This window comes from Neurospora hispaniola (assembly GCF_033458365.1).
Source record: "Neurospora hispaniola strain FGSC 10403 chromosome Unknown B0T23scaffold_14, whole genome shotgun sequence".
Classification (NCBI taxonomy): domain Eukaryota; kingdom Fungi; phylum Ascomycota; class Sordariomycetes; order Sordariales; family Sordariaceae; genus Neurospora; species Neurospora hispaniola.
Window position 1 is genome coordinate 176,534 of NW_026944419.1, and position 23,173 is coordinate 199,706.

Sequence of the window (23,173 nt, forward strand, 5' to 3'; positions counted from 1 at the left end):
ATAGGTTGGTGTGACAAATGTAACGTGAGCCAGGATCCTTTCACACGCTGGCTGAGCCAACTAGAAGCCGTCGAGAAGTGCTGACGTCCCCAACCCGATCCTGGCTTCCATTTACCCCACGATACGGGCTGGCACTAAAGGAAGACATGGGTCAAGCCAAGGCCAGAAGACCCATGAAGAATGACTTTCTTACACTACCCTCTGCGAAGGCGGAGTTGCTCAGGGACTCTCTAACTTGAGCAGTCGAAGCCAAGCGGAGCCGGACTGCACACGCAGCCGTAATAAGTAATTAAAGCCGATGGCCATGGAGCTGCTGAGCTGAGAGGCAACTGGGGATTGTCGCCATTCGTCAAAGCCATTATTAATGTCATACAGGTACACCATAGTTATGACTGATTACGGAGCAGTCTAGACACCTGGTGACTGTGACCAATTTCTTGAGAGGCGGATGAGATGGTACGAACCCCCAAAGCTTTTTCTTGGTTCGCTTGGATAGTCGACGATAGTCTAGGGGAGCCGCAAGGATCGTCATGTGCCGTACCTGCAACTACGTTCTCGTGCAGCACTCTCCATTCTCTCGGAGGCACCGCTCGGCAAAGCACCCAAGCACTTGTTTGCCCAAGAACGAAGCTACCCCACCCGCCGCTCTCATCCGAGGCCCGCTATGTATGATACCCGGCCTGCCGGCGTCGAGCGTGGGTTTGCGGGGAGCTAGGGCGCGGCATTGGGGAAGAGGAGGCGCCAGTTTCTTGACGGCAACAAGCTATCGTGCATAAAAGGGTCGACGCTCTCCCCTGTCTTTCTCGGTCCCAGTTGTGTGTCCGCAATAGCCATCCATGGCTGGATGCGAAGATGGTACGGTCTTGGGGGAGGGCAAGCATCGAAGGCTATACTGAACAGTTGTAGAATGATTATTATCTGGATCAAACCAACGAAACGGCACGGGTATCTAGCACCGCGGCGCCAGCAGGACCGTTGAGTCCTACATGGGCTTGGTTGCACGCCAACGATGTTAGGGAAGACCAAACGCGACCATGACCAAAGTATTATGTATTGATGACGGTCAAAGCAAACAAGAACTCAGAACATTATGCTCTTGTGCTTGGGCTCTCGGGGTGGGGTGTCAATTCTGTGAGGGCTGTCGTGTCTTTGGGTTCTAAAGAAAGAGGCTTCTTGCCCTCAATAACTGGGGACGCAAGAGCAGTTAGTTGGTGGCTTGAGGGGGGTCAAACTCGGGCATTCCGCACTTACGCCTTTGCCAGAGCTCATAAGAGCAGACAAGGATGATGGGTGTCCCGATCATGACGGTTGTCCAAGTTCTCTGGTAGGCCTTGTATTCGGGACTGTTCGGGTCAACCCGCTTAGGTTGCTCGCCTGTGGCCTTGAAGTTTCCGGACTTCCCAGCTGGCTTTTGGCCCGTAGCGTAGCTCTGTCTAGAGATTCTTGGGGTTCCGAGCGCGGGTGAGGCATGGGCATTCCGTAGTAGAAGGCGGCTGCGCTGGGCCAGCGAAGAGGACGTGAAGGCGTTCATTTTCGTCGAAAGGAACATGGAGTCTTGTCGGGTCTCGATAGCTAGCAATCGCTTTTTTTCGTTTTATTTCCCTAGAGGAGGCAAGCGAAACGAGAGCCAGTCAGCCAATCAAGAAGATGAACCGCAGAAGTAGCTGAACGAGACAATTGATACGCACCCTCAGGAACGAGGACTTGGTAAAAGTCTGGGGTAGTTCAAGGAACCCTTGTGTCTGCCCCGGATTCGTGATGGAGAAAGTCGAGTCAGGGCCTTGCAGTCCCATGATCCATCAAAAGTGGATGTCCATCAGACCTGTTTGCTCCCTTGGCGCACGGTCAGGTCGCCCCTTGATTTTACTAGCGTACGTATGTCGGTGCAATTCAGTCCGAGTGTGACCCTAACCCTGGCAATGTAGTCCAGCCCGGACAGCACTTGTTCCCGCGGAGATATGTAGAACCCAGCACCGCTTTGAGGGATTTAATGCTAGACTTTTAAGTGTCTAAACCATATCCCCTTGTGGTGTAGTTGGATATCACGTTCGGCTGTAATTGTATGATTGTATACCGAAAGGTCACCGGCTCGATTCCGGTCGAGGGGAAATATCTTTTTGTGCCTTCTTCTTCTTTCTTCTTCCCTTGTTCATCCTGCTTCCTCCTTTTTCTTTTTTCACCAACTTACTTAGCATTGCCCTTCTACCCCGTATTCTGAAGCACTTTCTTGAACAATGGGCGACTCTGTGAACAACACACACAAAGAAGACGACTCTTGTTGGCGAGCCATTGTTCATCTCGACTCTCCTGTCCTGCAGACATGGAATCTATAAAGCTCGATCTCGTGTCTCCCAATTTGACTTCCCGCCTTGTTCGTTGTTAAACGCTATCATCTCGCACACCTGGCCGCCTCAATACCATCAAACGCGAGCCCGTGATTCTTTGTCCGATTCTTCTACACTAACAAGATGCCCTACTCAGTCAATAACGGCCACAGAGCGGCGGCCCACACCTCCGCAACGCAACCCCAAATCGAAAACAGCGGATTGCCTCGTCAAGGCGCGTCTCACCGCAAGGTTGTCAACATAGGCGACGTTCTTGATGACCGTTATAGAGTTCTACACATGATCACCCACAACAGCAATTCAGTCTCCTATCTCTGCCGTGACTTGGAAGACGACAAGTGGCGCCGCGTGACCGTTGCCCGCTCGCATCAATTCAGCACCGCCATGGACGAGTTTGAAAAGGGAGCAGAAGCGAGGCATCGGCTTGGCGAGAAAGAAGCAGAGCGCCAGGGCTTCTGTCTCAAAGTCTTCTCCGTTGCCGGGCCCAACGGTGTCTACATAAGTCTCGTTTACCCTTTGAACAGTCACGAGGTGAATTTGCGGTTTTGTGCACCTTACGACGAGGCGTATTTATGAATCAACTTATACAGTGGGAGAACCCGGAGTAGATGTCGTGGACGGGGCTGAGGGTGTTCATATCAGGCGTTATAAGGTCTGTTCATGCCATTAGTGAGTTAACATTTTTCCTTGTTTAGAACGCCCAGTAGCGGTTAGCAGTCCGTACGTCGTTGGCGATGAGGTTTGATAATATATTGATTTCATGAGAACTTCGGTTCGGTTCCCTTTTGAGTTGCTGATGTAAGGATTATGCTCCCGGTTTTTTTTTTTTTTCCTGAATGTCCTATGTCTGAGTGTCTCCTCGTATTTCCTTCTCTGAATCTTCATTTCATGTCAATATGACCCGTCATCTTCCTTCCCTCGGACACCCAGTCACCAGTTCCGAATGCGTTTCTGAAGCCCAGGATTTCGTGCCCTGACTTCTAAGACTTCCCACAACCTCCATACCTCAATCCCTCACCACTCCGCGGCACCACCACATCCTCCAAGTGTCTTTCCTTTGCCTTAAATTGCAGACCCTTCAACAATCCATAGACAACCTTAAGCGTCGGCGTCTCCACCCCAACCCTCTCCGCCTCCCTGAGCGGTTCGCCCACGAGGTTCTCAAACTCGATAAACCTACCCTTCTCCACATCTTGCAGCATGCTCGGTTTAAAGAACTTATCATACCCGTCCGCCGTGATCATCGTCTCGATCAGCTTCTCCTCGAGCTCCACGCCGGCCGCTGCTTTTGCCGTCGCTCGAATCTCCTGCATCAACAGCCGAATCAAGTCGTCGATGATGTGCTCGGTGAAGCGCATGCGCGACGTGTCCATGCCCAAGATCGCGGCCACGCCATTGTACGAAGCGTTGTACAGCAGCTTACGCCAGCGAGAGTAAGCCACGTCCGGCTCGTAGGTGCAGTCAACCTCGGGGCCGCAGGCGGTGTAGGCGTCGACGAGGCGGCGGGCGGCGGCAATGGCCCTTGATTTTTGGCTGTATGAGGCTGCGATAGGGTTGTCGAAGACGCCGATGAAGGTGCGTTCGTGGTTGTGGTGGTTGATGGTGCCTGGGGGCAACTCGATGGCGCCGGTAAAGGTAATACCGGAAAGGATGGGGTTGGCGGGGAAGGCGGAGAAAAAGGGACGCTCGATGTTGAGGCCGTTCTGGATGAGGACGATGGCAGTGTGGCCGGGCGTAATGGCAGGCGCGATGATATTAGTGATCTGAGGCTGGATGTCGGGTATGTTCTTTGTGGTGACGATGACGTAGTCGTAGGGGGCTCTCCATGACTCCTCGCTGACAGATGGGATACTATCAAGAACTGCACGAACGTGAGTTTACGGTGCTTGAAGAGAGCTTAATGGGTGAAAGGACTGACTTGAAGTTGGGCGCCAGTCCTTGACTTCACCGTGGTCGACCGAATGAATGGTAAAGCCATTCTCGAAGACAGCCTCAAAGTTGGACCGCAGAACCGCGGCTACCTCGGCTTTGCCTCCTTTCTCGAGGGCGTAGGCAACCATGGTACCGATGCCTCCCGAGCCCACGAGGAGCACTTGCAGCTTCTTGTTTGCGTCAACGGAACCCATATTGTGGTGCGTGTGCTCTTTCCGTGCTTGACTTTGGTTGTATGGGTTTGCGTTTCTTTCCCTTTTTTTTGGATGCTGAGCGTCCGAGAGAAGCAGACCTGATTTTGGGAAGAACTCAAGTTTAGTCGTCTTTAAGTACTTTCGAGGAGGATCCAAAATGATGTGCCAAAGGGGTTCGTGCTCAACGACTAGCGATCTACCGGTGTCAGGTCACGACTTACCTCTACACATCAATGCTCCAACAGGCGGAGGGGATTTTATCTGATGTTTGGTCACCGCCTCTGCAATATCGCTTGACGATAGCAGTTCACCGGGAAAGAGTGTTTCGCAAGTGTCCTGGTAAGACGGCAATCCCACCAAGCTAGATAGCCCATGATATAGCAGGCTTATTCGGTCAGTGTTTGTCGTTGGAACTAAAATGGCTCAATCATTGCTTTCAGGCGCGCGGCGGGATGATATTGGTCATGTGGGGGTCAATAGATGTGGTTGGAGTCTCCGAACACAAAAAAATGAGGCTCAAAAATGGGCGTTTGCAGAAATCGATGGGCGTTGGCGATAAGAATGGGTAAACCCTGACGATGCTACACAGCCAGATGTCAACATCGGTTGTTGGCTTTGGAATATTACTGTAGAATGATACATCTTTATTTGCTCTGTCTAGAAGACAGATTCAGTTCTTTGCGCTTGTCCCCCTACCAGCAAGTAACAAAGGGAAAGTGTCTGCAGGGCGTAATGAGGGACACGTCGGTCAAGATATGACGAACAGGCGCAAAATAGCTTCAGAATCTGATACCAACATCATTCGATCCCCAAACTTCAGGCTTGTCTCGACAGGTATGATTCATGTTGGGATCATCACCTCTGGAGTATTATAGAGTCCTGAACTCAAGATACGATGTGAATCATGTGATGGACGACGTGCTCTTTGTATAACCAAAGAAGTTGCCAAGACAGTTTGACTCTCACACTTAAAATGTTGTCACTTTCTTTATCGGCTGTTTTACGTACAGTCATTTCCACAATCAACCAAGAAGCCGGACGAGATGGCGTTCTCATGACGATGTAAAACGATTTGCGATTTGCAGCAAGGGGCTGTTTGACCCTTCCTTGAACATTTTTGAGAAGATGGAGGCCAGTGTGGGCCTGGGGAGATTGGCGAAAGAAGAGATGGAAAGAAAAAGGGGGGGAGGGGGTTGGGAATTTGCAGAGTTTGTTGGAGACGTTGGGGTTGACGAAGGAGACACTGGAGAGAGAGCAGAGGAACAACGGGGGACAAGTGGAAGGCATGATGAATGGTGAGCAGGAGACATGCAACAGCGATCTAGGAAGTTCGGTGGAAGTGATGTCTTTGAACGAAGGGTGGGGATTGAGGGATGACGAATACGGGTGAGATACTGATTCGGTTAAGGAAGCTACTCTCTAGCTGTTCACAAGGCTCTCATTTTCTTCACTGCCTTTCTGTATTTGCATCTTTGGAAGGAGTCATTTCTACGCCCAAGATAACATTCAAATCGCGCCTACCCCAAAATTTTGGGAAAAAAAAGAAAGGTTCGCTTCGACCGTTCCACACCCACTGCCCTTACCCGAAAAGGAAAACAGAAAGATGGAAACATGAAATAAAAAAAAGGGAATGAAGAGTGTAAAAACACAGTTTGTGCACAGCTCAGGCGACGAAAAAATAGTAACAACAAAAAAAGGAAGGCGTTGTAAACGCCGGGAATTGAGCCCGACGTGGGGGTCGAACCCACAACCTTGAGATTAAGAGTCTCACGCTCTACCGATTGAGCTAGCCGGGCAGCTGAAAGAGCTGCCATGATTGGTTGATAATTCGGGTCAGAGCCCAGACTAATATAGTCAATCAACTACTATACAGCATCTACGCTCTTGATTCTGACTTTGCAAGTCCCAATGCCACCCCGTCCGTCCGTCACTCTCACTTCCCGCGTGGATGGCAACCAGCCATAGAACAAAGAAGATAATCAAACTGTGAGCTCCGGGGTCTGAGTGCTCAAATTAAAACAAAAACTCTACCTCTTCCCACTGCACATACTCATCAAACAGCGCCGTTCCCTCCGTGCTTTTTATCAGATGCTCTCTTTCCTTCTCCCTCATTCCAGTTCCCTCCCATCCTCCCGCTCGTATGCGCCTCCCATACAACCTGGCAAGGTGATAATGCGCACACCTACCCACCACTTTGGCAGTCTTGGTCACGATCGATGACGACGACGACGAGTCATTCCTAAGTAACATCTTGAGGGAAACGCTGGGGAACGGGATTTCGCTGCTGCTGCCGCTGTCGCTGGTGCTTTGGGCTTGTACATTTGGATGAGGAGGACGAGAATGAGGAGGCTGTATTGAAGAGGTACTGATGCTACTACTAGCAGAGAACAAAGTCTCGGTCGTAGTGATGACTGATGAAAGGTATGACTCGGCTTGTGCGTCTTTGCCGTGGGAAAGCAGCCAGATGGCGGATTTTAGGTGGGATGTGGCTTCTTGGAGGAGCTTTTTGGCAGGATCTTGTTTCTGTCGGTGTTCTTCTTGATCTTGCAATAGTGGTGCTGGTGGTGCTGGTGGGGGGTAGTGGTTGTTTGTTGATGGGCAAGCCGAGGGGTTCGGGTTGGGGCTGAAGACTCTTTGTTCTGGAACTTCGACAACCAGTCTTCCGACATTGGCGTTGGCGGCCACTGATAACGGTGGCGATGGCGACGATGATGCTGGAAACGGGATATGATGACCCAGGATGGGTCGACCGTCCATCGTATCCCTGAAAAGCAAAAACGACTCTAGGGATACCGGCGACACACCCAAGTCTTTGGTTGTCTGCTCCAGCACCGTGTTCAGAAACCGCTCGGCGGACTCTTTGAAGTCGTGGCTGCTGCTGTCCAACATGAGCCGCCTCGATGCGGATGCAGATGTGTCTGAATGGTGATGGTGGTCGACCGGCTGACTATTGCTGCTGCTGTTCACGTTCAGGTGTGGTGGGTGTGACAGAGACAGGTAATAGTCGGCATCATACCCGGCAGCTGACACGAAACCCTCCTGTTCGGCGGCGGCGGCGGCGGCTCGACCACCGCCATTGGCGACACCACTGCAGCTACTGCGTCGGTAAGCTATTCCCATCATTTCTCCGGGCCGACCACCATCAGCAAGTCCACCGGGCAATACCGGCAGAGGATGTGGTGCCGAGCAAGCATTATGTGTTTCGTCAAGCAGTACCCTAGCAATCGAGACCAGCGGATACGCTACTGGCAGTTGAGCCACGTCCGTACACAACCCAAAAGCGTAGACGAAGTTGATAATGTAGTAGAATTTGGCCCCGATCACGCTCTGGACCATGGGCTCGAGCATAGCGAACGATCTGTTGATGGTGCGGAAGCGACGAACGATATCCCGGGCGGCTATGCTGACGTTGGCGCCACCACCGGAATCGGAGGACAGCTGCACCAAGATGTCACGATAAAAGGCGGTTTTGTAGCGGATCGTCATCAACCACTCTAACGCGTGCGAGTACCCCAGCCAGTATTGTGTTGTGCCCCAGGTCTTGTCGTTGTCTTCGTAGAGAAGGGTCTTGTAGATGCGAGTCAGAAACCTTTGGAAGGAATGGATGGCTACGGAGTGTCCAACAGGAGGCAGAGTTGCGGAGTGACCGAAGGTGGCCGGCGATCGAAGGGCTTGCGTGGGAGAATAAGGCTGTGTATATGCGGGATACGGTGTTGAGTTAGTAGTTCGGGGATCCATCCCGGCCATGATGGGGGCGGATGACGCGGTCATTGGTCTTGTGAATGGCGGCACATTGTGGGTGAAGTGATCCGATCCGACTGATGAAGAGAGGGATGGAGTGCTGGCCGATGGTTCATGTCGGTAATGTCGATGGTGTCCTGAAATGGGAGAGGGAGTTCGGCAAGTTATTTCACGTGCTATTGCCGGGCTGTGGGGCCGGTCGGCCTCGAGCAGCCGGGCGATGTCCAGCCCTTTCCGTTTGACGTAGCTATTGACTCGGTCCCAGTCGATCTCGCGACCTCGTATTCTATAAGTGGTTGGCTTCCCGAGCTTCTCCCTCTCCCGTCTCAACCGGAAGAGCTCTACCACTTCCGACTCCTTGAAGTTCTTGTCCAGTCCCCAGGCCTTGATCCGAGTTTTATACATCCGTTGTCTGTGGGATGCGTCAGTCCACAGGATCCAATATACTTCGAGCGAGCGCGGGAGCTAATATGTTCTCTTACGTTGCCCTGAATCCACAATGCTCTTCCATGATCCTCATCACTTCCTTCAACGACAGGTTTTGGCTCTGGTAAAGCTCCTGAATTCTCCCTCGATGCTCCTCCCACTCGTCACCACCTGCCCATCCTGGGGGTTGCTGTTGTTGATCGTGTCTCACGCCTTCCATGGTGTCCGCGACATATTCTTTTCCTGTTTCCTCGACGAACGCGGGAGTCAAGTCCTTCGTCTCGAAGATACACTAATTAGACACGCATTCGCAGCAGCTTGGATGCATTGCCCCGAAATGCGCCAGCAGTAGAAGGTCCAGTCTAGTCGATGTCTGATTTGTATTACCCTTGAGTGAACCCAGGAGCTGTTGTCTCGATGCTGGCTAAATGAAAGTGAGTTTTTGATCTGCTTGTTTCGAGCATATATTATGAGTGTCAAGAGGATAAACACAATGCTTGGATCCAGCTCCCCAAGCCTGCCTGCACAAGCGATGTGGGAAACCCAGTGGTGCCGACCGGGACTCGCCATGAGGACACTACCTGATGTTCCAAGATGACTAATTCAATGTGTGGCACTTTTGAAGCAAGGAAAAACGGAGGCCCATTATGTCCATGACACGTGGTACCGGGGCACACAGTCTGGGGAACTGGAGCAAAGGTCGTTGTTGTTGAATGGGCACCACGGCGCATATCTGCCACACAATCCGAGAGGCGGTTCGACAGATCATGATTGATAACCATCGTCAACGGTCAGCGAGATACTATTTGCCAAGTTGGGCGGGGAGATCACCAAAGGAAAGGCTCTAACCACGGCAAAAGGGCACGGCATTGGTCCAAACAAAGCCGGGTTACACGTTGGACCAGCTCCATATCAGAAGTCCCTCGCATCAGCCCACGCCGTCATCAACGAGACCTTTATCTTAAAAAGTATTGTGCAGCTGCTATCACTTCGTCATGCAAAAGGACCGCACTGTTAGTTGATCCCTAGCCAGTCCAAGTTTGCCGCCGTGGATTTCAATCGGTGTGTGTGGTTAATAGCCTTTGATATGTCTCTTGTTGGACCGACACCGGCGTAACCCCCATTACTGTATGTTAGCAGGTTTAAATTTGGTTTGGAATCATGTCCATTTATGTCGCATTATGTTCATCCACTCATACGGCCATGCGTTGTACTCGCTTGTCGTAATTGTCAGAAAGATGCTTTAAATAATTGTGGTAGTCTGGATAAAGTTGCGTTGCTTACCACGCAGGTAATGGAACGGAGATTGCCAAGGTAGATCGATCCACATGGACCATAACCCATCTTTGTGTCACAAAATTTCCAGACTGTATCTCCGTTAGGAGGCTGCAAGTCTGACTGAAGCTAGCGGATGCTTGATAGTAAGGCATCTCGCATGAGATTTCTGTCGGAAGATCCAGATATGAAAGCGGCCCCGCACTGGGTGCTTGGAGTGGATGCGGAGGCCCGAGGAGGCAGAACGCCAGGATATCGAAATGAGGTCGTCTGACAAGGTAATGTCAGCTGCGAATCTCAGCCTGGGACATACAAGAATGGAATGGAAAGATCTGTCTGGTGGCGGAAGGCGACAATACAACGAAGCAACCTCGACGTACTAGGAACTGGCAACCGCTAGTAGCTCACCGCGGGGCTCGAGGGCAGGCAAGAGAAACTATCGCAAGCCAGACTAGACAATAGTAGAGGGCTCAAGCTTGGAGTAGGACATGACGGTACCGACGAATCCAAGTGAATATGGGTATCGGATAAATGTCTGATAAGCCATGCACGACCGCTCAACCCAAGAGAACCAACATCTACGCTTGATGAAGACCTCTGGAAGGAAGGACTGCATCGTGCCACTAGAAACGGCTTTGTGTACGACCTCATTAAACCGAAAGGCCTGCGAACCGTTGGGCCAACTATTCCACGTCGTCAACGCCATGGTGCGCCAAAAACTCTGGTGGTACATCATTCTCACTGTCCGTCGTCTTGCTGGAATCCAGGCCTTGTCGCGGAACCCGTTGGAGACCCACTCCTCCTCCTCCTCTAGGTTCATCTCGATCGTCGTTATCGACATTAGAGACGAGCAAGTCTGGAGGGACTTCATTGTCGTCACTCTCGTCATGATCCGTGCGCTGCTCTTCATGCGGGTTATCCTCGAGATCCACCAGATCCAAGTGATTACGGCCATAAGTATGAGCGTTATCGTCACTTCCATGGCCAACCTCATCGTCGACACTATGATCGGTGACGGTGGTTGGTCGATGGCTGGTGGACCAAGCTCCAGTAGAGTCTTGCAGGACCGTCGCCGTCGACCTCCCCAATCGCGGAGTGCTACCATTGCTCCCTTGGTATTCCTTCTCGTCTTCCATCTCATACCCCTGCTCCATCAGCATGTCTTGGATCATCTCTTTGGCCTGCTTGAACGCCTCCAACTCGGCACCTATAGCACATAACAGCAACCTCCAACCGTGCTCTTCTGCAAGATTGAATTTTTCGTCTAGCGCACCCATGACTTTCATGATTTTGTCGAGCTGTGATGTACAGAACACGAGTGGGCTTGCTGCTTGATCATCGGCGATGGCCTTTCCTTTGCCCTTGCCCTTGCCGCCGTCACTGCTGAAGCCTCCAGGCTCAACACGGCTGGCCTTTGCAATCTCTTTGCGCAAATCTTCCTCGTAGGCTGTTACCAACCTGACAACCTCCCTCCAAACCTCAGCACCCTCCTCTAATGCTGAGCGTTCCTTGTTTATTTCCTCTTTGCGCCGCTCGAGAAGGGCAATCTCACTCTCCCACCAATCCTTGGCCATATCAGCCGTCCGTCGCTCCGGTCGTAGACGCATGAACTCCAACCCTACCAGGGCCTGCTGCTCCACCTCTAGATTACCCTCGTTCTGACCAGGCCCTATCACAGCCTCAATATCCAAAGGCAGCACCCTGGGTTTGATCAACATATCTTCCAGTTTGTCATCCACCTCCTTCAGGGCCCCTTTGTAACCACTAAGGCCAGCCTCGCGACGATTTCTAACGTCCAGCCTCCGTCCATCAAGCCAGCGTTTCCGCTTCCGCAAAGCCACCAACCGTTCCTCTAACTCGGCTATTTCCGCGCGAACATTGGTGTACTCTTCATCAAGCTCGCGCAGCTCACGGGCAAGCGGTTCCTCGTCATCGCCCTCCAACGTGCGTAATTCCCCCACAATAGCATCCCGCTGCGTTGAAAGCTTGCGCAGCTCTGACAGTGCCTTCTTCCGTAAAAAGAGCGCAGAGTCGAGGTTTGCTTCCTCCTCAATTTTGAGGTCGGCAGCGAGTGCCATGGTCCTGGCTAAGGCGGCTCTGGCCCCGCGCAAATTCAGGGGTTTCTGGCGTGGTTGACGAACGGGAATGATCTCTCCGGTTTCCGTTGTACGGGTGGGTAGCTCAAAAACAACATGTGACCGACGAGTAGTTGATGTGCTTCCGGCAACGCTGATGTTCGAGCTTGATGATGGAGGTGGAGCAGCATCTGGGTTGAGGTTCGCCATCAGCCCTGTAGCTTGGGCGTCGAGTATGCTTTGAAATTCCTTCTGGATTAACCGTTCGCGGTGCTGTAGGTTGCGCCAGAACGTGTCCTGTTCGAAGCGGACTTCATCCCGATTACGCGCTGTAGAACCTCCCTTTTCGAACAAGACGCTATTGATATTCTGGGCGATGGAGGACACTCCGAATTCGAGCGGCGACGTTGGCGTAGAGTAACGATCCTTATCCTCTCGCTGCAAGATTTGTGTCGAGAATATGGGCGGTGGCGGCCCGGCGAACAAAACACGAGATTTCTTGTCCTTAGATATCGACCCAGTCGTGCTTGCTTTGTCGCTGAAGGTTGAAGATGATGGGGGCGGGGAAGTTCGCCGTCGGAACGCCGGCTGATTGCGATTTTGCGGTATATCATGGTTTAAAAAGGGGTCGTCAGGGCGAGGAGAAAGGTCTTCCAAGTCGTAATCGCTGGACTTCTGAACAGAGCGGCTTGCTTGGTTAGACCACATGTTGTATTCGTCTCGGGGTCGAGATGGTCGCGGAAGGGAGATGTCGTTGAAGGGCATTAGATTAGTCGTGTTCATTCGCGAGAAGGCCGCTGCAGACACATATGTATATATCATCAGCAACCGATACATGGTAACGGCATTGCGCACACAGAGAAGCTGGATGGATATGTCTACCGATAAGGCATTATAATCCAGACTGTCACTCTTACACGAGGACCAGTGGGGCATAAATCGAGAGGGAAGCAAGTGAAGTGTACCAGGGAGTTAATGAACAAGCGAGAATGGACAACTTGGACATACACAGAACAGATATAGCAACAAACAGCAAACGAGGCCGGCACGACTCGAAGACAGCGGAGCGCAATGTGGTCGAACCAGTACGGACACCAAAGTATGAGCTTGTAAGATGAAAGAAAGAGGAGTGAAAGTCTGGAGAATAAGACCGATGGCGGGGACGGGATGATCGGATGCTTCTTTGATCTGATGATGCTTATGATAAGAGTAACGGAAGAGGCTCAGATGACAGTCAAGTGCCTGCCATTATCAGGCACCACGAGGGAAGTTGGTCACTACAGTTCGGGAGGAGGAGCAGGTGGCATGTGCCCCACCTGAAGTACCCACGTATTGGCTCCACCAACCTAAGCTGACAGTGACGCCATTGGCCCCAAGGGAGCTTAACAGCGGATCCACCTCTCTGAGCTTCCCCCCGGCCGCGCGGATCCCAACTGAAGCTTCCGAACTCTTGAAGCTCCGTCTGGTGACTCTGTCCCAGTCCAATCGAACACATTCTTCATACCTCACGAGCGACTGACTGATATGTAGAGAATTCGGTGTCATAACGTGGCTAGATAATCCGTTGTTTCTTTTTGTTTGTGTCAAAGCACCGCCTGGCTTTCCTTCACCATCCATTCATCTCTGTCCGCTAGCAGTCCAGTCCGCTGGTCTGAAAACACCATGATCAAAACCTCATTCAACGGTTTCTCAACAAGACTATGGCTTCAGGTCAGAGACAGTTTCTTTGGCTGAGAGCAACTCCCGCCGTGATATATCTACAACTCTAATCAAAGGCATTGAATGACAACGAGATGGTTCAAAGCCCATCGATTCTGTCTGCGCCGTGATATGTTACATATCACAAGTGCATTGTTTACGGGGCTCAAACATCCTTATCTTGAATTCTTAGGTTGACAGTATACAACCTCATCGCCTTTACATAACTATATAATGGCTTGCTTTCCGGTCATCCAGCATGCTTTGAGTAGACAATACATTATTACTCCAAAAGCATACATCCACCCTTCAGCACTTTAACAGCCGGAAGCCAACAACTCGATTTCACCAACTATGCCCCCTCGCAAACAGAACGCTCGCAACACTGGCAAAGCCGGACCCAAAATGGCCACCAAGACCACCAAAAACAACAGTAACCACCAATTATTTCCAATCCAAAGCTTCAAAACTTTTTACAACGTTCCAGCGCCAGCGCCAGCCCCATCCCACCCCTTCGCTCACAACGACCTCCTCAAAAGCCTCCTCCCCCACCACGGTTACGACTACTCCATGTTCCACCTCGTCCACCCAGATGGCATCAACCACGAGAATTACCTCGCCATTGAGCCTGAGCACGCCGACTGGATCATCAACGCTCTGTTCAAAAGCGGCGGCGGCATGAAACCCTACGGCTACGGCTACAACCAACATGTTGGTAACCGTGCCGAGCCTCCTCCAAGTAGCCACCTGAACCTCGTCGAAAGCGGTCTAACGACCCTCTTCAACGCGCTCCACGATGTTGCCAGTGAGCTGGACCTCGCCGAGATGCAGCTCATTGGGAACGACACTGACAAGGCGGGTGCCGGATATCTTTCCCACTTTTGGGAGAAGGTAGTCACCAACCCCAAGTACTCCGGGGCCTGGTTCCATGTCGACGTCCCTCAGGGGCATGGACATGGACAGGGCAAGCCTATCAACGTCGGTACTACCAAATGGAAGGTGCCCAAGAGTTGGACCGGCTATCTTCGTACCAACCCTCCCATGACCCGAGCTCGAGGCCGTGAAGCCACGGTCCCCTATCTCTGCTCCATGTCTCGTCCCAATCCCGAAGAAGTGCACTACTTCCCCTCCGGGGCTTCCCCGGGTCCCGGAAAAAAGCCCCCCACGACCTTCAACACCACTCCCGGCCTCTCATCCTCATCCACCAATGAAGTTCTCCATAAAGCTTGCTTAGCCCTGCACTCTCTCACGGCCCTCATACTCGACGCGCGGGAATACGTCATCGAGCGTCCCGGACGCTTCCCCTCTCGTAACCTTCCTTCCAGTGATCCACTCGTCCTGGCTATTGACCAGTTCCGAAACTACCTTGAATCTGTCCCCGGTCTACAATTCGAGGAGTCCATCCAGCAGGCCTTCTATTCCTACCACGCCACCGTCTTCCGGTTGGAGCTTCCCGTTGCGACCGGGCTGTTTGGCGGTAATGGGACCACCATGTTCCAGTTCACGCCGGCCCATGTGTCGAGGGACACGGGGAAGGTCGTGGATGAATCGATCATGGTGGCCAGTGTGAGCTCGGCAGGATCGTCGGATGTGGACGGGGACGAGGACGAGGAGGATAGAGACTTGTCATCGGATACGGAATCCGATTACGCTTGTAGTAGTTCTGCTGGGTTTGGTTCGGCCAAGAAGTTTAGGAGATGACCATGAAGGCGCCGTGTATAAGTGGGAGGGGTGGTGACAGGGCATCCGTCCATCTTTTGTGCTGACCGACAGGTGTCGTTGATGTTAGTTTAGGTTAGAGTAGGATACAGTCATAGTCAAAAAATACTGTCCCCCTTCCCCACATTTCCATATGGTAAGGGGGGACAGTATTTTTTGAATATGAGTTTAATTTGAATGGTTTGGGTAACGACCCTTGTGATCCTGTGATACGTCAACGCACACAACAACCACAAACGCAAGACTGAGACAAGGGATGAGGACACGAAACTGATCGTGCATAGGAAGTCTATTGAATGGACCTAAGAATGTGTCCACCTGAAAAGCAATTTCTCCGCAAAACCGAACACCAATAGCCTTTACCGAGGCCTTGTAACCATCATAATCATGACACGAAAATAACCAGTGATTAAGCCAACTCATCTAATTTTCAGATTCTTGCGCCTTTTCCTGTGCCATTTAAGGCTGGCCAAGACCGAGGTGGTTGACATCGGCCTTAACGATACGGAAGGTGTTGGTGTTACCCATACCGCCCTTCCAGCCCTGAACAACGACAACGGTTTCGCCCTCGTTGAGAACCTTGAGGCCAATGCCGTGGCTGAGACCCCACTTGATGCGACGATCAACATCCTCCTGCCAGTTGACCTTGCTAAAGTCGGGCTTGGACTCGGGGAAAAGGAAGGGGTAGACGCCACGGTAAAGGTGGGCGTACCTCGAGGCAGAATCGTTTCTGGTGATCATGATGATGGGGCACACAGGGCGGTACTTGGAGATGAGACGAGCGGACTCGCCGGAGGTGGAGAGAACGAGGATGGCAGCGGCGTTAAGGTCAAGGGAGGCGCGAACAGAGGCCATGGCGCAGGACTCGACAATGGAGACGGGGCGCTTGGCCAAGCTGCAAAGCTCCTCGAAGTGGCTGACGTAGGGGATGGTGTTCTCGGCCTTAAGAACAGCCTCGCTCATCTCACGGACGGCCTCGGTGGGGTAAGCACCCTTGGCGGTCTCACCAGAAAGCATGACGCAGTCAGCACCATCGGTAACAGCGTTACCGACATCGCTGATCTCAGCTCTGGTGGGTCTGGGGTTCTTGATCATGGACTCAAGCATCTGGGTAGCGCAGATGACGGGCTTGCCGGCAATGTTGCACATGGCGATGATCTTCTTCTGGGCAGCGAACACCTCGGCGGCGGGGATCTCAATACCCAAGTCACCACGGGCAACCATGACACCATCGGTCTCGGCGAGAATCTCAGCGAAGTTGTTGAGACCCTGCCTGTTCTCGATCTTGGCAATGATCTGAATCTGCTTGCCATCCTCGCCAAGGACCTCACGGATGTCCTTGATGTCCTGGCCGCGACGGATAAACGCTATTATCAAGTGTCAGTAACTTGTTCCGCGTATCCAAGGTCTTCCTAGGGTAAACTCACAAGCAAAGACCATGTCGACCTTGTTCTTGACACCGAACCTGAGATCGGCCTTATCCTTCTCGGAAAGAGCAGGGAGATCGACATCGGTGTTGGGAAGGTTGACACCCTTGCGGGAGGAGATGTAGCCGTTGTTGCGGGCCTTGACCTTGATGGTCTTGTCATCGACAATCTCGAGGACCTCGAAAGCGAGGACACCATCGTCGACGTAGATGATACGGCCAGGAGCAATGACCTTGGTGATGTTGACATAGTCGACGTACCTGCAACGATGTCAGCAAGGATCGGCCCCACTGGCGCATACCCAGAAGCAGATCGATTCGAACTTACATGTGCTCGATAGTGCACTCATCCTTGTACTTTTCATCAGTGGTGATGTTAAGGATGGTACCGGCGGAGATGGGAATATCCTCATCGTTCTTGGTGTTGCCGGTACGGATCTCAGGGCCCTTGGTGTCAAGGGCAATGGCAATAGGGCGGCCGGGATGAACCTTCTCAGCCTGGCGAGCATTGTCAATGACGGACTCTGCAGGTGGCTCAGTGTTAGCGGGTAAGCTGTGCAGGAGGATTTTGGCAAAACGAGGCGCTAATGGTGCTGGAAAGCTAAGCGCGTAGCAGCTTGGCGGACCTTGCACCATCGGCGGGTTTTCAAAGGCACCACCAAATGTAAGAGGGGAGAACACGTACGGTGATACTCGTAGCTACCGTGGGAGAAGTTCATGCGAACAACGTTGAGACCAGCATCGCGGAGCTTGTTAATGGCCTCGACCGAGTTGGTCTTGGGACCAATGGTGCAGATGATAGAAGTGCGACGGAACTCGCGAGCGGGCTGGAACTCAGTGTTGAGCTGAGCGAGCCACTGAATCTTGCCTCCGAGGCTGAGATGGTCAAGCGCAGTAGCGGCCATTGTGAAGGTTTGTGTGGTGTTGGAAGGGAATGGGAGATGTTATCGAGGTGTAAATTGAAGCGCGCGGGGTTGACGCGAAGCTTTGAGGTATGGGGAAATCTGCAAGATCGACAGCTTTAGCGTCAGTAAATAAAGTTTCAATCTGGGCAAGCGCAATGCGTAGGAATGACAATTGCAAGACACAGAGCGCAGTGCTAGTATAGATGCGGGGGTGTATGGTAAAGGTGTTGGAGGGAAGGAATTTTTTTAATCTTTTTATGATTTGATTCCAAGTTAGGGAGAGGGGGGGAGGGGGGGGGGAGGCTTCTGTCCCAGCTCAAATTACCCCGCGCCTCTCGCATGCTGGAAGTCACCAAACTCCTCTGAGACGGGGAGACAAATGATGATGACACAACATGGAACCCCGTACGAAGCAAAGAGATGCGAATCAGAGTGACCCGCCTCCCCATGGGCTTTTGTGGCACTTCCACTTTCAATTCAATTGGAGAGAATGGAAGCAATTGGGGGATCGCTGTCATTTCTGTCAAACGTACCTGAGAATGGAACCGAAGCTGATGATTCGGTTGTTCAGATCTCAAGACGAAATCTGAAGCTGAAGATTGGGGTGAATGAAGGAGGGGGGAATTGTTGAGGGAAAAGTTTGGGGAGAGGGAGAGGAAGAGAGAGGATAGAAATCAGAACAGAAAATCAACACCGAGACCGCGGAAGGGAAATGGACCTGGATCTTTTTTTTTCTGCTTTCTCGTCTCGCCCAGGCTCGAACCAATCTTTGACGGGCTATTGCGCGATAAAAACTGATAAGAGAAACGCCTGGCACCAGTCGCACCACTAGCACACCACGCCTGCACCACTGGTCTCCTTCCTTCCCCTCGTTTGGCCACTTTGGTATCTGGCTCTCGGCGACTCCTGTCCCTCCCAAGGCAGGAGCGGCAGTGCGGCCCTCGAAACGTCCATCGACAGAAGGTTGGATCCCCTCTTCGCATCCGCTCTTGACGCCCCCGTGTCGGCGTCTTCGCGGAGGCAGCATTGCTCTGGGAGCTGCAACCTTGTCATCCCGCCATAGTTCCGCCGCCGCAGTGGAGGACATCCCACCAGAGCCCACCAAAACACTCTCCAAGCCGCCACTGGCCGCCCGGTGCCGCGTAGCTTATGCCTGCCCCTGCCCCTCACCCCCCACCTGAGGTCGCTGACCAAGCCCCGCTTTCCCCCAAAAGGGAATGGTCAAGCCAACCCTAAATTCGGCCGGACTGGCAGGGGCACCGGCCATTGCCCGATCATCGCTCCATTGGGCTCCACTGCTGTGGACCATCTTGCAGACAGCCAAGAGAAGTCACGTTAGTTAACACGTGATCGTGCCAAGATGATCCCTCGAGAAGCCAACTCCCTGGACCCTGTCTCCTGACAATCCCTTCTTCTCCTTCCAGCCTTCCACAAGTTCCGCTCCACACAATCCTTGACCGCAGTGCCCCGGCTCCTACCCGCGACACTAGAGGTACCTCAAAGGCCGCTTTCCCGCCTCCCTGTGATCGCGCCGTTACGTTGCCCACCGCATCGCCCGACGCCTTGCTGCAGGCACTCAAGTTCACTCCCCACAGCACCTCCCGAAACACCTTCCTGACCTGCAACACCGCTCCCGCCCCGGGAATATCATCATCATCACCACCACCACCACCATCGACATCGACCCCCTAACCCGACGGCGCCGAATTCCGAACCGATTGTCGCATCGCATATCGCATATCGCATCGCATCGCATCGCATCCCGTCTCCTCCCTTCTCGATCCTCTTTTTTTTCCTGTCGCATCCAACAAAGCCACTCCTCAAGATGGTGGTGGGTACCCCGAAGTTTCTTGCGTCGTTAGCGTTGCTGTTCTTCATTCTGCGTCCGAATGTACAGAGAACCCCGGCCCCTTCTCCGGATTTTCCGATCTTGTCATTGTTCTCCATTGTCTTGCCTTCGCACTCGCCCGCTGCTGCGTCGTCGCTTGCTGTTCAACGGAGTTCTAAGAATCTCTTCTCCCAGCTCCTCGATTTGCTGACACTAGGCTTATGGTCGAAGCTCGGACGTTTGAGCCACTATGCCTTTGACGCTGTCCTGCGTAAGTCCCAGTTCCAGAAGGATGATCGATCGATGGTCATTGCTATTCTCGGCCTGTTTTCGATGCCCACTGACTCGATGTGCGCTGCGTTTGACAGTTTCGGCATTCCTCGCTGGAATGAAGCGATCGACCGGTCTGACGTGAGTTGCTTCCGATGCGCTCCCTGCCCTGCGGACACCGCCCTTGCGAGGCCTCGCCCCCTGTTTCGAACCCGAACCCGCCGATCCGTCCATACCTCCGGGTGACATTCTCGAGCAAAAGACTGACACTTGGTGATCATAGTTTCAAAACTGACAAGGTCGCTGGCGAAAACAAGGAGGTTGGAAAATGGGTTGACAAGTATCTCGGCGTCGGCGAATGGGTGATGGACCAGTCTGTCGCCATTGCTGGTTCGAGCGGCTGGTTCGACAGGACCCGATAAATGGTGGATGGCAGAGAACGTTGCGAGCCTTGGTACATCGAGGGCGATACCATCCTTCACAGCTGAAGAGTGAGGATCGAAATCTTTGTTCTTGTCCAAGGAGGCGTGCTGATTGGAAATCGGTTATTTCCCGGCTGGTGGAGGGGATTGTGGCGCCATGACACGAGCATTGGCGGTTTCTACCCCACGTATATATATATCTCTTGGACAGAATGGCCAGTCGTTATGTTTGTCGAAGAGAGGAAGCAGAGACGGTGTTGCTGAGTTTGGCTAGTTTTGGCCGGCTCAAGTGCTGATCGGCCTCCTCATATCCGGCAGTGGATGCCAGTAGCCAGGCTGGGTCGGGCGGGGGATGGATCTTTAGAGGACTGGGCGTTCAGGAGCGGTTCTGATGACCGCGGGATACACACCTGTTTCTTTTGCATTTTTGTGCTTTTCGATAGGGTTTTGAATCAGGAATAACTGCACTTTGATACCCTGGGACTTTCCAAGGGTTCTCGCAGCAGTTTTCGTGGCCCAAAGTTGCGCATGTCCGTTGTCTCCGCAAGTTGTTGGCTGTAGGGCTCAAAGTTCGGTTCGTGATCCCGTGGTTTCCCGACCCTTGTTCCGGAATCATAGCCGAGGGCTGTTGGCCAAGCCAGCCAGCCAGTCACGTCCGTGCGAATGGAGCTCTCCAACGATTCCGGGTTCAAGGCATCTGCACCACGAGTCATTTCCCTTGTTGGTGAATCACATGGAACTGAGAGATCCATTTCATTGTTGAACGTTTTTTCATCATGCACATATAAATCTGTGATATAAACATCAACATTGAAACAGTTGCGTGAACATGTAGTCCAAAGACCCACGTTATACGATCACGACGAGTCGCCATCAACCCTATGCTCAACTACCTACTCCGCCTAGAGGTTCTTAATCTCATATCTCGTTCGCAGCAACTCACCATATCGGATCAGCAAAAACGGCACCGGGATCAATGCCACGGCGATGAACGTCAGCAGACTGTTTCCCCATCCTAGCCCAAGCGTGTCGTACATTCGCAAGCCGAAGATGGGGAGGACAGCTCCAAAGACACTTCTCGCTACTGTGTTAGCAGCCAGAGCAGACGCAGCGTAGATGGTGAACGTGTCAATCAAGGCCTATCACGATATCAATCAGTCCCGTCCTTGGATTCTCCTCGACAAAAATAGGCAAGAAGCTCACCATGCTGATGGCCATGAATATCACGATATTGCCGAACCCGATCAGAACGTGGCTCAAAATCGGCACGATCCAGTGGACATGGTACTGGGCCGTCCAGCCGTAGATGAAGAAGCCAGCGGGTAGGAGTATGGCACCGATGGGGAGCACCGTGAGCCGATCCTCGGGGGTGCATGTTCCGTTGCCGTCGGGGCCGGCTTTGGCCTTCATGATGCGGTTGCTGGCGACACTAAAGAAAACGAGGCCGAGGAGTGAGCCAACGCCCATGCCAAGGAAGACCAGGCCGACGATCCTGGTGCCTGTTTTATTCACGCGCTATTAGCAATCGCCACAAATGACGCGGGAGGCATGCCTACCACATACCGAAACTATAAGTCTCCGGGTTGGTAAACACCCTCGAAATCGTGGTAAACATGAGGTACATGTACCCATAGACGATGGCGATATAAATGGCAAAGATGATGCAGATCGGGCTAAACACCAGCATCTTCAGCGGCCTCACAATGCTGCGCTTGAAGTAATCCTTCGGGCTCAATCCGATATCCAGCTTACTCCTCAACATGTCATTACCCGTCTCCTTGCGCAGCCTGTCGACCCTCCTTTGCAGCAGCACCGGCGCGTACGACTCCTTGCCAAAAACGAGCATGCACAGTGCCACCACGCCCGCCACGATCGTCAGGATCCAAAACACCCAGCGCCAGCCTAGGTCCGAGTCGCTGATGACGCCCCCGATAATCGGCGCGATGATGGGCCCCAGCAACACCCCCATGGTCATCAGCGCCATCGCTGTCGCCCGCTTCTCCTGCGTGATCATGTCCGAGATGGTGCCCCCGCCATTAGTCACCGGGCAACTACCGAAGATGCCCGACAGAAACCGGAACGCGATGAGCGCATTGAGACTCGGCGCCTCAGCGCACGCGATCAACAAAGCAATAAAACACACGTTGCAGCCATGATAAACAACCAGCCTTCCATAGATCTCGCTCAACGGGGCAATCACCAAGGGCCCAGCCGCGAAGCCCAGGATGTACACCGATACCACGAACGAGGCCAGTTCCGGAGAGGAGTTGTGAAACTCCTTTATCACCGAGGGGACACCGGGGGCAAAGATGGAGGAGGCCAAGGGCGCGATAAAGGTTTGCGCACTGATGAGCCCGACGTTGAGGATCTTTTGCCAGCGGGGCCAGTTGTAGGGGTTTTCGGGGTCGTTTTCGGACCACCAGATTATGTTGGCGTCGTCCTCTTCCGAGGAGGAAGTAACGGCGCCCGATGAGTCTTCCTGCAGATCATCGGGGTAGGAGGAAGCTTTGCCGGCTGCTGCCTCCTTTTCTATGTCGTGATCATCATGGTGATGATGGCTGGTATGGCTGGCATGACTTCTTGCCCGGGCGAGAGAGTTGCGGCGTATGGCCTCTTTGCGCCGCTTCTCGCCTTGCACGTCAAGTACGTAACCGATGTCGGATGGGATGTCGGCGTCGTGACCCTCGTCGATGGCTTGTTCTATCGATTTCTGTCTTTGTAGGGCAAGCCGTTCTGCTTCTTCTGGTGGAGAGGAACGGTTGTTATTGTGCTCGTGCTCATTGGTGATTGGGGCCGCCTGCCCCGGTAATTGAGATCTTGTCATCTCTGGTGCTCAGTAAGCGCCGTGCGGGCCGTTTCTTGAGACGGTTATCAGCCATTGTCACTGCCGAAGATGGGAGAGATGATATGTGCTCTG

General features: G+C 52.8%; 9 protein-coding genes and 2 non-coding genes across 11 annotated transcripts; 4 read left to right on the forward strand and 7 right to left on the reverse strand.

Moving 5' to 3' along the window:
* Positions 1-932: 932 nt before the first annotated feature.
* On the reverse strand, positions 933-1,825 carry B0T23DRAFT_56953 (uncharacterized protein). Its single transcript, XM_062841481.1, has 2 exons — positions 1,252-1,825; positions 933-1,186 (listed from the first exon to the last, which is right to left on the reverse strand). Exons 1-2 carry the CDS (start codon positions 1,547-1,549, stop codon positions 1,089-1,091), a joined length of 396 nt encoding a protein of 131 aa, XP_062687765.1. The 5' UTR covers positions 1,550-1,825; the 3' UTR covers positions 933-1,088.
* A 195-nt stretch (positions 1,826-2,020) lies between these two features.
* Positions 2,021-2,108, forward strand: B0T23DRAFT_t436. The gene has a single exon. It is a non-coding gene; the product is annotated as a tRNA-Tyr (tRNA).
* A 235-nt stretch (positions 2,109-2,343) lies between these two features.
* B0T23DRAFT_57020 (uncharacterized protein) lies at positions 2,344-3,066 on the forward strand. Its single transcript, XM_062841482.1, has one exon. It carries the CDS (start codon positions 2,469-2,471, stop codon positions 2,919-2,921), a length of 453 nt encoding a protein of 150 aa, XP_062687766.1. The 5' UTR covers positions 2,344-2,468; the 3' UTR covers positions 2,922-3,066.
* A 119-nt stretch (positions 3,067-3,185) lies between these two features.
* Positions 3,186-4,471, reverse strand: B0T23DRAFT_368284 (ketopantoate reductase PanE/ApbA-domain-containing protein; the record flags this gene model as incomplete). The annotated part of the gene is made up of 2 exons (XM_062836441.1): positions 3,186-4,206; positions 4,264-4,471. 2 exons carry the CDS (start codon positions 4,469-4,471, stop codon positions 3,326-3,328), a joined length of 1,089 nt encoding a protein of 362 aa, XP_062687767.1. The 3' UTR covers positions 3,186-3,325.
* A 1,723-nt stretch (positions 4,472-6,194) lies between these two features.
* B0T23DRAFT_t438 lies at positions 6,195-6,267 on the reverse strand. Its single transcript has one exon. It is a non-coding gene; the product is annotated as a tRNA-Lys (tRNA).
* A 1,219-nt stretch (positions 6,268-7,486) lies between these two features.
* Positions 7,487-8,858, reverse strand: B0T23DRAFT_303001 (Clr5 domain-containing protein; the record flags this gene model as incomplete). The annotated part of the gene is made up of 2 exons (XM_062834314.1): positions 7,487-8,624; positions 8,695-8,858. Coding segments are annotated over 2 exons (1,302 nt in total), but the record flags the coding sequence as incomplete, so codon positions are not given.
* Positions 8,859-10,596: 1,738 nt separating this feature from the next.
* On the reverse strand, positions 10,597-12,753 carry B0T23DRAFT_327996 (uncharacterized protein; the record flags this gene model as incomplete). Its single annotated transcript, XM_062835659.1, has 2 exons — positions 10,597-11,267; positions 11,319-12,753. 2 exons carry the CDS (start codon positions 12,751-12,753, stop codon positions 10,597-10,599), a joined length of 2,106 nt encoding a protein of 701 aa, XP_062687769.1.
* Positions 12,754-14,091: 1,338 nt separating this feature from the next.
* On the forward strand, positions 14,092-15,387 carry B0T23DRAFT_327982 (uncharacterized protein; the record flags this gene model as incomplete). The annotated part of the gene is made up of 1 exon (XM_062835658.1): positions 14,092-15,387. One exon carries the CDS (start codon positions 14,092-14,094, stop codon positions 15,385-15,387), a length of 1,296 nt encoding a protein of 431 aa, XP_062687770.1.
* A 177-nt stretch (positions 15,388-15,564) lies between these two features.
* On the reverse strand, positions 15,565-18,001 carry B0T23DRAFT_391247 (pyruvate kinase, variant). Its single transcript, XM_062837927.1, has 4 exons — positions 17,517-18,001; positions 17,160-17,355; positions 16,833-17,092; positions 15,565-16,772 (listed from the first exon to the last, which is right to left on the reverse strand). Exons 1-4 carry the CDS (start codon positions 17,734-17,736, stop codon positions 15,865-15,867), a joined length of 1,584 nt encoding a protein of 527 aa, XP_062687771.1. The 5' UTR covers positions 17,737-18,001; the 3' UTR covers positions 15,565-15,864.
* A 1,560-nt stretch (positions 18,002-19,561) lies between these two features.
* B0T23DRAFT_400413 (uncharacterized protein) lies at positions 19,562-20,256 on the forward strand (the record flags this gene model as incomplete). The annotated part of the gene is made up of 3 exons (XM_062838483.1): positions 19,562-19,835; positions 19,933-19,975; positions 20,118-20,256. 3 exons carry the CDS (start codon positions 19,562-19,564, stop codon positions 20,254-20,256), a joined length of 456 nt encoding a protein of 151 aa, XP_062687772.1.
* A 902-nt stretch (positions 20,257-21,158) lies between these two features.
* B0T23DRAFT_433465 (major facilitator superfamily domain-containing protein) lies at positions 21,159-23,080 on the reverse strand (the record flags this gene model as incomplete). Its single annotated transcript, XM_062840450.1, has 3 exons — positions 21,159-21,395; positions 21,460-21,755; positions 21,820-23,080. The coding sequence occupies 3 exons, from the start codon at positions 23,078-23,080 to the stop codon at positions 21,159-21,161; spliced, it is 1,794 nt and encodes a 597-aa protein (XP_062687773.1).
* Positions 23,081-23,173: the final 93 nt, after the last annotated feature.